Source organism: Pollicipes pollicipes, unplaced genomic scaffold (genome assembly GCF_011947565.3).
Source record: "Pollicipes pollicipes isolate AB1234 unplaced genomic scaffold, Ppol_2.1 Scaffold_3812;HRSCAF=4468_pilon_pilon_pilon, whole genome shotgun sequence".
Taxonomy (NCBI): Eukaryota; Metazoa; Arthropoda; class Thecostraca; order Pollicipedomorpha; family Pollicipedidae; genus Pollicipes; species Pollicipes pollicipes.
In genome coordinates this window covers 186,090-198,610 of record NW_023596380.1, presented here as the reverse complement: position 1 = coordinate 198,610, position 12,521 = coordinate 186,090, and the positions used below count along the sequence as shown (strand labels likewise).

Sequence of the window (12,521 nt, the reverse complement as noted above, 5' to 3'; positions counted from 1 at the left end):
CCGGCAGCGCCCCTCGAGCGGCGGCGCGTGCCGGCGCCGGTGCCCTCGGCGGCGCCCACCGGACGCCGACGGGTCCTCGAGCCGACCAACAATGCGGCGGCGGGCGGGGGCGATCGCGATCGGGCACGCGCCTCGCCCCGGCCCGCCGGCCGCGCCGGTGATGCGATCGAGCAGGTCCCGCTGTCGGGCCGCGGAGACGGCCGCGCTGGCCGTGCCTTATCCGCCCGGCGCCGGCCGGCCGGGCGGCGGCGAGCGTCCGGCGGGGCGGCTCTCCAGCGCGCATCAACTACACAATAACGGCGCACTCGGCGTGCGCAGGCTGGCTGCCGGGGCGAAATGTCGGCGTTGACGAACGGAGTCGCAAAACGAAGCTTGCTAGCGGTGCCAGTGGACAACATGCGCTCGTCAGCTTACGACCAGCGACGGGGTCTGTGTGGCATAGGACGAGCGAGGCGGAGCAGAGGATAGATAGCTGTAAACTGACATCTTGATAATGTTGGGTGAGCTAATGGTAATGGAATGAGACCAAACACAATGGTACATATAATATCGTGATCATGTTGCGTGAGCTAATGGTAATGAAATGAGACCAAGCACAATGGTACATATAATGTGGGCTCAGCTAATGGCACCGGACATATTCGGCAACTAATACCAGCTGGGTTTGGTCCGTTGGGAAGCCCACCTTTCATGAGGATTAAACAGGCGGTGGGGCTCACTACTGCAGCATAACGGCGCTGATTCACTAATAGCGCCGGACTGAAATTGGCTGGCTGAGCCAGGCCGGGGCCGACAATTCAGACGATCACGTCGATGAGCTGGCAGTTACATACGGCTTGGCAATTGTCATTAACGCATTGTTTAGATAATTATCTGCTGGGTGGGTATTGGTGACAGTGAACAAGACAATATGAGTGTGTATCTCGCATGGTCCCGTCTCCCTCAGTTTAGGCTTCAGCGACTTACATTCAAAATCAGTTCTTGAAGGCCGTTTCCTGGCCAATTACCAACGCTCCTATTGGTCGGGCAGTTTTGATGGCTGTTGTTAAGTTGCAGCTGTTAAATGTACCCCAACTGAGCGGCTCGTATCGCATCTTTGCCCTTTCTGGTTTCCCGCACCTGACATTCTTCCCTACAGCATTCTACAACAGCAGATCCATGATTCGCGCCGGACAGTGCGTGTCTGTCTGCACGTCGATCACACTTCTCTGACGCCCTTGCCCGCTTTTTCCATCGTCAGAACGGAACGGATTTGTCCCGTGCCGCTATGACGCCGGGACGTAGAAATCTCGACCCGGTCTCGGCCCTGCACTCATCAGTCTTCCTGCGTCTTAATAACTGTAGCTCGACATGTGAAGCGAACGGGGAGGTAAAACCGTGGTGATTTTGTGACGATGCAGGAAAAATCTACCTTGGCTCGTACGCAAATGCGCAACAGCCCACGCGGCAAACCTTTGTACAAAACTAAGTATTATGTTGCTGAAAGCATCGTGAACGTGCGATTGGGGAATGCGAAGATATCAGCTTCCAGGAGGTACGAAGGCCGAACCAGACCTGGACGCCCAAGCTGGGGATTTTTACGATAATTTAAAAGCAGTCTTGCTCTGCCTGCGCCCTCGCACGTGACCACCACACTATCCGATTGGGGCATGCAGTATCATTAATCTACGAGTGGCCATACTGTGACCCAGCAGGGCCCCACGCCGGCCCCTGCTGGATCTGTCCGAGGTGGCCGCACCGACGCCACGGCTGGACCCTGACTGAGGCCGCCCGGAGCGGTCCCGATCCACGGCCACGCCGACCGAATCAGTCGACCCCCTCCCCCCTCACCACCCCCCTCCCCCTCACCGCTCCCTCGGCCGCAAGCACCGGGAGCTGGAGCTGTTCTGTCAGGGAGCTGAGCAGGCTCAGAGGCGGAGCTGGCGCTGAGCTCGTCGCTGCTACGCCCGCGGTGCCCCAGCCCTGCCACTGCTGGGAAATGCGCAGCGTACGCGTATCTCGCGGCGCTGGCGAGGACAGCCCGCCGGCCGCCCGTCAGGGCCACTGTCTTCGTGACGGAGCAAAACTGACCCAATGTAACAAGCGAGATCACGACCGCGATGCATGATGCAAATACAGCACGCCGGACCTGCGTGTCGCTTGCAGCGGCAACATATTGGCGCACAACCAGGGTGGGCCGGCGCCGCTCAGAGTCGCCTCCCGTCTCCAAAATGGGCTTCGCGGTGTCCATCAGCAGCTCGCCTGAGATCGTCGCTCATCGCCGGCTAACGGAATCCACGGATCTTCGCTCGACTCGACCGCGTGCGCACGACGGGTCACTGACCTGGGGAACTCGCCCTCGACGCGGCACACGTACTCCTTGGTGACCTGACGGGTGCGGATCTGCTGCTCCATGTCGCGCGCCTTGGCCGGGGTGCGGCCGAACATCAGCAGACCTGCCAGGTCAGAGGTCAGGTCAACAAAGTTCGCACGTGTCAGGCAGACAAAATCCTCGACCAGACCACTGACGCAAAACAAATCCCTACAACTTCAAGTCAGGTCAAGGTCATATAAGCTGTTAAGTACATTTGCGAGGAGCATATTCACAAAGATAAGACGGTAGTAATAGCCTTATTCCTATGAGAAAACCTGGGAGAATGGAGATATAGATGCGTTGATATTTTGGCAACATGATTTTATTGAAACAAATAGCAGAAGTGAATTCATCTACATTATCTATATCTCCATTGTCCTGATTTTTCTCCGAAGAATAAGGCTATTACCACTGTCATATCAGACCGAGATCAGTTAACTTAAACAGCGGTCATCCGTCCGAGTACACATACCGGGGCAGGATGCGCCATAATGACGTTAACCTGTGCCCCGAACAGCCGAAGCCCGGCCACACCGTTCATTAACGCAAAGACTCTCGGACCGCTGCTGCCTTAGCTCGACAATAGCAGACCTCAGCACTCCCATGCCAATGATCCATTCCGGCGTCATAATGACCGCCAACTAAGCCCGGCGGCGGAAACGGGAGGGGGGGGGGGGCAATACAATATCCTCCCCCAAGTTGAGCGCCACACTCTGAATGCATAGCTTCATTACCACCCAACGAGCCGTAGCATCGGGCTTTAATGGGACTACCACAACGCCGCCGTCCAGCCGCCCAACGCGCGCGCGATCAGGTCGATCCCAGCCTGATGGTATCAGGCGCACCGGTCCGGATGGTATCAGCGGGACCGATCCGGATGATATCAGCGGGACCGGTCCTGATGGTATCAGCGGGACCGATCCGGATGGTATCAGCGGGACCGATCCGGATGGTATCAGCGGGACCGATCCGGATGGTATCAGCGGGACCGATCCCAGCGGCATCAATCGCACCGGTCCGGCTCCGGCTTCCGTCTGACGGCGGTCACACCTCTGGTGCATGGCATCCGGTGTAGCACCCGATGCCACGCGGCCGGGCAGGGTGGGCGCACGCTTTCACGACCAGCACGGTACGCGCCTGATGGAATGATCTTCAAGCGCAATCTACAAGTACCTGCACAGCACGTCGCGCCACAGCACGGAGGTGCGACGGACTCCGCAGGGGTTGCTTTACCTGGCTTGTTCTTCAAATACAGAGGTATCGATTTCCGGTGGCATGCCAATGGTTTCGCGCTGCGATGGTCACGCAATAGCAGGTCACTATGCATGATCATTTTTGTGGGCCATTCGCAGAGGCCACTGACCGAGGTGTACGATGCTTCTTTTATAGTCCGCTTCTTGAATTTTCGCTCGCAAGCTATGATTGTATACGAATTGGGATAGAAACGGTCACATTCCTGAAGCGGTATTTGGGCGTGGTCACAGTCATTGGCTTAATAGACTATCCGGCATAAACCCATGCCAATGCTTCAAAGGATTCAGACTGTCTCTTTGTGTAACACTCTCAAAGACGTTCGTGGAACACCAAGGCAGATGCCATTTCAATGGATAAATGACATCGACTGCTGAGGTTGACCAAAAGATGCCAACATCAGCGGCCATCCGCCCCAACAATCCAAACCTGAACGCTGCTCCATCATGGCAGCTTGTCGCGTATGTTAACATCACTTCCAGTTCCTTTGAGAATTCCCATTATTCTCAACCTCAGACTTGGTCATATAGAAAGGTGCGAACTCATGCGGACCGTGGAAACCTAGCAGAACCATTCCCGCTTGCTTGGCATTAACCGGCGTAGCGTGATCAAAGCCCTTGGGTCGCAAACTGTCAACAAGACGCCAGACTTCATTAGTCAGCAGACTCCAGCCGCTTTAGGTCTGGGTCCGCCGCCAGCCCCGCCTGCCGTCCCCCCGGCGTCAGAATCACACCCTCCTAGGGGACCAGCTCACGGACCTGGCACGTCCATCACAACACCCCGGTGAGCCCCTGGACACCCGTTACACCCTCCGAGCGCCCTGCGCCGTCCGGCCACACGTGACGTCACCACGCCCTCGCCGTCTGGGGACGGCGCGACGCCGGCGGCGGCGGCAATCGCTCTGACCGGGCCGCCCTGACCGGAGCGCGCCGGCCGGGCCTCCGGCGTCCGTCTGTCACCTGGCGCCGCGCGCCACGCATGCGGCGCAAACAGATCAATAGCGCCGCGCCTGCCGGACGTGCGGCGGCGAGCGGTGCAGGCTCGAGCCGGATCACCCCCGCTCTCCTCTCGCCGCGGCCCGGCTCTCCGCCAGACGACCTGTGCTTCACACGAGACCGCCACTCACGTGGAGGAGCACGCCCGGCCGACGAGCGCGCCTCGCTCGGACGCGCTCATCCCCGCGCCGAGCGCGAGGTGACGACACCCGGAGCTCGCCACGCCACTCCATCTCAGACCGATGTTGCCAGACGCTGTTGCCATCTCATGACCGTGAAGGCATCTCAGACCGATATCGCCAGACGCTATTGCCATCTCATTACCATGAAGCCATCTCAGACCGATGTTGCCAGACGATATTGCCATCTCACTACCATGAAGCCATCTCAGACCGCTATTGCCAGACGATATTGCCATCTCATGACCATGAAGGCATCTCAGACCGATATCGCCAGACGCTATTGCCATCTCATTACCATGGCGGCAACTCAGACCGATATTGCCAGACGCTATTACCATCTCATGACCGTGAATCCATCTCAGACCGATATTGCCGACGCTATTGCCATCTCATGACCATGAAGCCATCTCAGACCGCCACTGCCAGATGGGCTGCGTTGCTGCTACCCAGCCGGCGATTACAGTCGTGGCTAGACGCTGGCTCGACACGGGGAAGCACATTAACGCCGCCGGCTCCAGCGACCAAAAAACACCGTAGAGCGACTGTAGCGCGCCGAGCGGCCCCACTACCATCAGCTCCGCCGCCGCCATGACCCAATGACGCCCTGATTTAGCCTATTCACGGCGGAAATCCGCCGGCGATCGGCGCGTGCGGACAGTCGCCATGACGATCCCGCGCCGCCAGGCAGCAGACCGCTAACAAGGCTGGCGGCCGTGGCGCGTCCTGAGCGTGACGGCGGGGCGCGTACGGCTGCGAGCCGGCACCGACGGAGGTCTCCCGCCGTTCGCAGGCACCTCCGTCGGCTTCATGGGCGTGCTGCCCTCGTGAGAGGGTGCCAGCGGGGGTTCTCCCCATGCGGCGCAGCGCTGCTGTACTCCACAGTCCGCCTGCCAGCTCTGCGGTCCGCCTGCCAGCTCCACAGTCCGCCCGCCAGTTCCGCAGTCCACCTGCCAGGTTCGCAGTCAACCTGCCAGGTCCGCAGTCAACCTGCCAAGTCTGCAGTCAACCTGCCGGGTCCGCAGTCCACCTCCCAGGTCCACAGTCAACCTGCCAGGTCTGTAGTTCGCCTGCCAACTCCGCAGTCCGCCTGCCGCCGCAACTGCCGTCCCCGTGAAGCCTCGACGCGCTTGGCGTCTTCTGAGGCTCGGTCGCCGGGGAAGCGCGTGAGGCAAGGCCGGGTCAGTCGTGGATGGCGTGAGTGACCGGACCAGCAGCCGGCGGCGTCAGCCACTACCGGGTGAACCTAAGATGGCGTGAAGGACCGGGCCAGCATCGGACGGCGTGAGCCACTACCGGGCGAACCTCGGATGGCGTGAATGACCAGGCCAGCGGCGGACGGCGCGAGGCACTACCGGGCGAGCCTCAGATGGCGTGAATGACCAGGCCAGCAGCGGACGGCGTGAGGCACTACCGGGCCAGCATCGGAAGGCGTGAATGACCAAGCCAGCAGCGGACGGCGTGAGGCACTACCGGGCCAGCATCGGAAGGCGTGAATGACCAGGCCAGCAGCGGACGGCGTGAGGCACTACCGGGCGAGCATCGGATGGCGTGAGGGACCAGGCCAGCAACGGACGGCGTGAGGCACTACCGGGCGAGCATCGGATGGCGTGAGGGACCAGGCCAGCAGCAAATGGCGTGAGGGACCAGACCAGCAGCGGACGGCGTGAAGAACCAGGCGAGCAGCGCATGGCGTAAGCTCTGAGCAGCCTGGCGGCGCCCATCGGTCCTATTCCAGATGTACCTGCGATGAACCCATGGGTCCACATGTGTAGTGAAGTTCACGAGGGACGAGACTTAACGACAACTCGCCACCGCTTAGAAGCAGTAACAGACCAAAACACTCCGTAATGGTTCAGCAGCGAGCATTACGGCGTGACGAAAACCAGTTCATATCGGAAATATTTTGTTTTTTAACTGGAAGCTAAACTGAAAACTTAGCTGAAAACTGGAAACTGGAAAAAAGAGAAAGAATATGTTGCAAACCGGCTGTTTGATCCACTCAGTCATCTAACCACGGATGACTCTCAAACGGACATGAATATGGCATCACAACATGCCATCGCCTGGCCAAGCGCTTTGATGGGCTGATTGCCCGTGACATTCTGTCGCAATACACAACAAAATGACACGACCCGTTAGGAGATTTCGTAAAACATGACATATTCATTTGAGCAACAGTTGAGGACCTAGTTCTCAGGAGGGTTTCTTGACAATTTCCCACGCCAAATAGCGATGACCGAAAGCAAACCACCACTTGAATCTGACCCTAAAACTGATAGCACCATTGGGTACAATGAAAACACACTAGAAGAGCTGTCTAGCATTACCAATCGATGCCAATCCCCACCGAGTAAACCTGACATAGGAGCTAGTTGCACAGCCTTGCCTCAGGTCGAGACATCAGCACAATGGCCGTCTTCCAGTGTCCTGCTAACAGCCTATTTTTGCAATCGCCGGCATTGGCGGGCATCCGGGAGGCAGCCTGCTCCTGCTGTGCGCTCGGAGCTGTTTAGTCCAGCGCGCGGCCCCTTAGTCAGGAGCGCACGCGGCCGCCCATTAGCTTCACTACGCGGCTGCGGCCACCAGCGATACGCCGCGTTGCATCCCGCGACAGTCGATAGCTCTGCCCGGTATGACGAGGGATTGAAGAGCTATACCGCTCTCAAGGTCTCAACATTGCGGGGTTCATCGAACAGCACCGCGCACCGGGTGCAGTGACCGCACCGGTTCAGAGCGGCAGCCGGTCGCGACGAGTCAAAACAGCGCCGGCGGCGGGTCAAGGGTACCGTGCGCAATCAATATCACGCCGCACCGACAGCGGGGTCACGCCCGAGCCTGCCGCGACGTCACCGGGGAACGGCGGCGCCCGTGACTCCAGGGAGCCGTCGGCAAAACACGGCCGTCGCCGCGGCGCCGCTCGCAAAAACGCGCCCCGACGGCGGCCCCGAATCCCATCGTGCTGGACCACCCGCCGAGTGGTCCGGACCCGAGTGGTGCCGGACCACCCGCCGAGTGGTCCGGACCCGAGTGGTGCCGAGTGGTCCGGACCCGAGTGGCGCCGAGTGGTCCGGACCAGAGTGGTGTCGAGTGGTCCGGACCCGAGTGGTGTCGAGTGGTCCGGACCCGAGTGGTGCCGAGTGGTCGGGACCCGAGTGGTGCCGGACCACCCGCCGAGTGGGGCCGACACCAGGTGCGGCGCGAGGCACAGTAGGCTGGGAGGACCCGGCGATGAGGCCGGGCAAGCCGCGACAGAGCCGTGGAGTGTGTGTGGCGACGGGGTGGACAGACGGAGAAGCGCCCACAGCAAGGTACCGTGTCCAGTAGACAGACGAACGACGCGTAAAAATACCTTTTTTCCTCAAGGTCTCCTTGAAAACAGCATACAATGACATTTATCTCTTCGGAATTTCGCAGAGTGGCATGTGGGGGGTGCCAGCTTTGTCTCATTTCCAAACAGATTTACAGAGCCGCGCCACTGACGAGGTTAGAGAAAACAGCTCAGTCAGAGTGTGCCAACTGTTGGAGCTGTTCTGAAAACATCAGCCAAAATACACAGGTACTTCGGACAGCCCAAGTGCCCGTGTAAGCCACACACACATAAACTAAAAGCAGCATAGGTATCGGCCGGTTCCAGAGATTTGCCACATGACACGCAAAATATGGTGATTTTAAAGTGGTTCGAAGCATGTTGCCAGACAATTTACCCTCAAAGAATTTCCCATGATCGTCTACGATCGATCATGATGTCTACATCATCATGATCAGACATGATGACAGACAGACATCATGACAGATGACAGACAGACATCATGATACGATCATGATGTCTGCAGCAAGGTCTTGCTGTAGACAGAAAATTCAGCCACGATGACCGCAGACGCATTCAACTGCATTTTTCCTGCATGGTATTGAAGGACGTGCTATACTTGTTATTCATTACACGCCACCGTCCAGCGTACTTTGCGCAGGCAGCTGCCGTGTCCTCTTCTCATCACATCATATCCTGATAAGATGCCAGAGCCCTGACACACATATTGAAATTGGATGTTCCAGCATACTATGAATGACAAATGGGGTGTGACTTGCCGTCGACGGAAAGAATTGCTGACCGCAACTTTCTTTTTTTGTAAAATGAAGAAACGAAATCACCATCATCTAACTCGGTGATTAAGTTAGTCATGCCGCTGCTACGCATACTCAAGCCAAAAAGACGCGGGCTATGTTTTCGCTACTTTGGGCGTACGTTTTTGAAAAAGAAAGTTTGCCAAAAAGCTTCGTTGGGGGTACGCTTTCGAAAAAGTTTGCCAAAGGAGTTTACCTTGCGTGCAGCGCCTCGCAGATGCTCGTCGAGCCGCTGTCGGATGCTGCGCTTCGCATCTCAAACTACACCGCAATCAGTGCCAGACGATGGCGTGCCATTCAGCACTCTGAGACTGCGAAGGCTGGCCCAACACAGAGTCGTCGGGGTCCATCTCCATCAGTAACAGGCACCGGAAACTGAACGTCCAAACCATGCCGTCGAGGCCATTAATCTGAGCCCTGATTGGTGGAGCCGCCTGGTGACCGACCAGTCAACGGGCGGTGATCCGGCTCGTGTCCATCTAGAAATAGGGCTCGCTTTCGATCTCCTCTATCTCTCCCTCCCACCTGAAATGGTCTACGGCGAAACATTCGCTTCTTCATCTTCATCCTTATCTCCGGCTGGAAGTGCCTTTGTCCCGTCCGCGCGTCGATACTTTCCGGGAGCAGTGGCGTGGCCAGGATTTTGCCCAGGAGGGGGCCGAATCCGGCGGCAGGGGCTCTTCCAGCCAACGGGTCCCTTTTTGTCGCTGGAGGTGTACAGTTTCTTTTTTATTTGGAATAGCATTTTAGGCTCGGGATCCTATTCTGATGTCCCTTGGGCCGTGTCTTTTTATGCTTTAGGTGCCTGAAAAGGCCAAGAAGTATTAAAGACTCGGGCCCAAAGGAGAGAGGGAGTTGCTGTCACCTCCAGTCAAGGATGTGGTCTCGTGTTCAATTGGGGAAGAAGGGGCGCTCCGGCTCCAATCTTTGGGAAGTGAGCAAAATCCGGGAAGCAGCCCGATCGCTGGCGTATTTTTGTGGGAAAGTTCAGTCATTTTTCCCTGTACGGCCGCCCCCACCCCACTCATTTTGGTGCATTTTGCGAAACCACGCCCCTGCCTCCAGGGGCCAAAGCTCCCCTTGGCTACGGCACTGTCCAGGGCCGTACTATTATCTTGAATAATTGCATACCATTATCATAATCATGATAAAGGCCATGCCTTTATCATAAATATATTACATCCTACATGGAGAAGACCTTCAGGCAACCGAGTACGTAAAACTGAGCAGACTAAGCATGTGGATATTCATAAACCTCTTTCTCAACTTCGTATGAAAATGAGCACAGTTTATCGATATCAATGCAACTAAAAAGGAATTCTAACGAGTCCCGAAATGCGTTTTCTTTAACGATTGACCACTCGTATCTTTATTTACTTGCACGACATTCGTCAAGTTTTCCGCTAGTGTTCAAATGACCGTTCAAACGCGATCCGAACATTTCCAGCGACAGCAACGGCCCGATCCTAGCATGAAGCCGATCCTGACTCTCCAGGCCTCGGGTCCTCTCCAGGCCCACGCCGACGTTCGCCCACACCGCCGCCGCGAAGTCGCATTTCCTTCTTCCGTCCATTGATTGGAAGAGAATACCGCCGCTGCAACTCCCAGCCCACCCGCGCGGCACGCATCGCTCCGAAAAGAAGACAGAAGACGCCATTGCCTGGGGCGGGTTCCGCATGCCGCCGGGGCAGAAAAGTATTGTACTGCACGGCCAGCATTCGTGTCGCCTGTCCGGGAACTGAACCCGATGAATGGGAGCGGTGCGTCAAGCCAGGCATCCCGCAAAGGCCTCTGTTTTCTCGCCTGAATTCGTTACGTAGAAATGAAGAAAAGCGGCGCGTACTCAGCGGCGAGCGCGTGTTCTCTGTGCAGTGAAATCCAGCCGTGGTAGCTGATATATGAAACGGTTCACGCGGTCCAAATAGCGTCTGGAGGCAGTCCAGTGGGGGCAGTCACGAGGGTGTACCGCTATTTCTCGAATTAACATTGCACTCCCCCCGTGCGCTTCGGCTTGAATCGAAGGGAGAATGAAATATTTGTTGTACTTTTCAGTCATAGTTATACCAAACGTATCCTATTTGGTCCATAACGCAAGCTTTTTTCGAAATTCTTCCGAGTAACCCAGAATTTGCACTTAAAATAACCCCACCGGCGGAAGAAATGCCGTTGAATTAAGCGCTCGCCACTATGTAATAGTAGAACTAAGTAGCAACAGTAAGTAGCACTAGTAAGTAATGCTAGTACCAATAGAACTAATATCTTTTATTCGCTTTACTTTGTCGAATGCAGGTCTCATGTGACGTTCGCAACACACAGACTGATCAAAAGGTGTATGCAAAGAACGCTGTGAGAGCTCGAAACACACCTTTTGCAGAAAAGAACGCGCCCAAAAATGAGACTATGCTTATGCAAATTCAACGAACCGCCATACAATGAGTTTGATTCTTGCCCTAAGGCGAGTAGCAAGGCAGTGACTCTTCTCGAAGCGCACTTCGGCTTTGGGGAACATTGTCTACTTGAATGCTCAGTTCGTCGCAAGTGTGTGTTAAAAACGCAGGTAGCAGCCACATACTACGTGGTCCAGAACCTCACGTGTTGAAACCTTCACCAATGCAGCCTTTACTCAATGACTTATCATGTCCGTTTGCCAATCATAAGCATTCAATTCTATTGTCGCCATTCATACCCATAAATGAAGGAATGCATTATGACTGACACGATTTATATGCACTAATGTCTAGATCGTTAGTATGTTGACCTAATAACAAGTGTGTTTCTATCTTGAGCATACAAATTTTAATCAGGGCCGACGTGTCCCGCTTGCATATCCGCAGAGGCTACGACGAACATCTGACTTGAATGTCTTGTGTGCCACAAGATCGCTAATTCCAGGAACGAAATCTGGGGCTACAATGATTAAAAATAAGCGTACTGTTCTGCCGACACGTTCACCGCATCATAAAGAACAGAAAATTATCAAAATGCAATTACTTATTATATCAGCCGAACCAAAAGCAATAACCAAAGCCCATTTGCTTATTACATTGGCAGCCCCACAAGCAATAAGGAAGGTTCGTTTGCTCATTACATCAGCAACATCAAAGGCAATAATCAAGGTCCATTGGCATATTTTTTCAGCAGCACCAAAACCAATAATCGAATTTAACTTCTTAAATATATAATTAGCACCAAAAACATCCATTTACTCACTATATCTTCCGCGCTGCAGTGCCATCGGCGCCACTTAGGCCCTCCCAGTGGTATTATTGACATAAATGGTCACGAAGTGTCACCAGAGGGTTTTTGGAGATGTGCTCGAAAGTTGGCAGACCCTTTTTAAAATTTGCCTTTTTAGTAAACCGGCGATGCCCCAGGCCATCAAAGTGAGATGGCATTCAATCATGTGGGGAAGGGGGGGGGGGGGGGGCAGCGTGACTTTCGCCTCTACTGGGCACGTCTGTAGGCATCCAGGATCAAGATGCACTCGTACCACACTCATAAGACGTAGCATGGGTCACAATCAACACCCATCCTCGAAAATCAAAACCCGCCACGGCAACAGACTGACACAACAGGAATGTCAACAGGCATTTTACTTGGACTTCGTGAAGGTCAAAG

General features: G+C 55.6%; 1 protein-coding gene across 1 annotated transcript in view; it reads right to left on the bottom strand.

Annotated features, from left to right (window-relative positions):
* The window catches only part of LOC119093012 (RNA pseudouridylate synthase domain-containing protein 2), a 58,579-nt gene that overhangs the window by 11,716 nt on the left and 34,342 nt on the right, over positions 1-12,521 (bottom strand). The window contains exon 7 of the mRNA XM_037215904.1: positions 2,324-2,435. Coding sequence (XP_037071799.1) covers positions 2,324-2,435 — 112 coding nt within the window. The remainder of the gene's footprint in view (positions 1-2,323; positions 2,436-12,521) is intronic.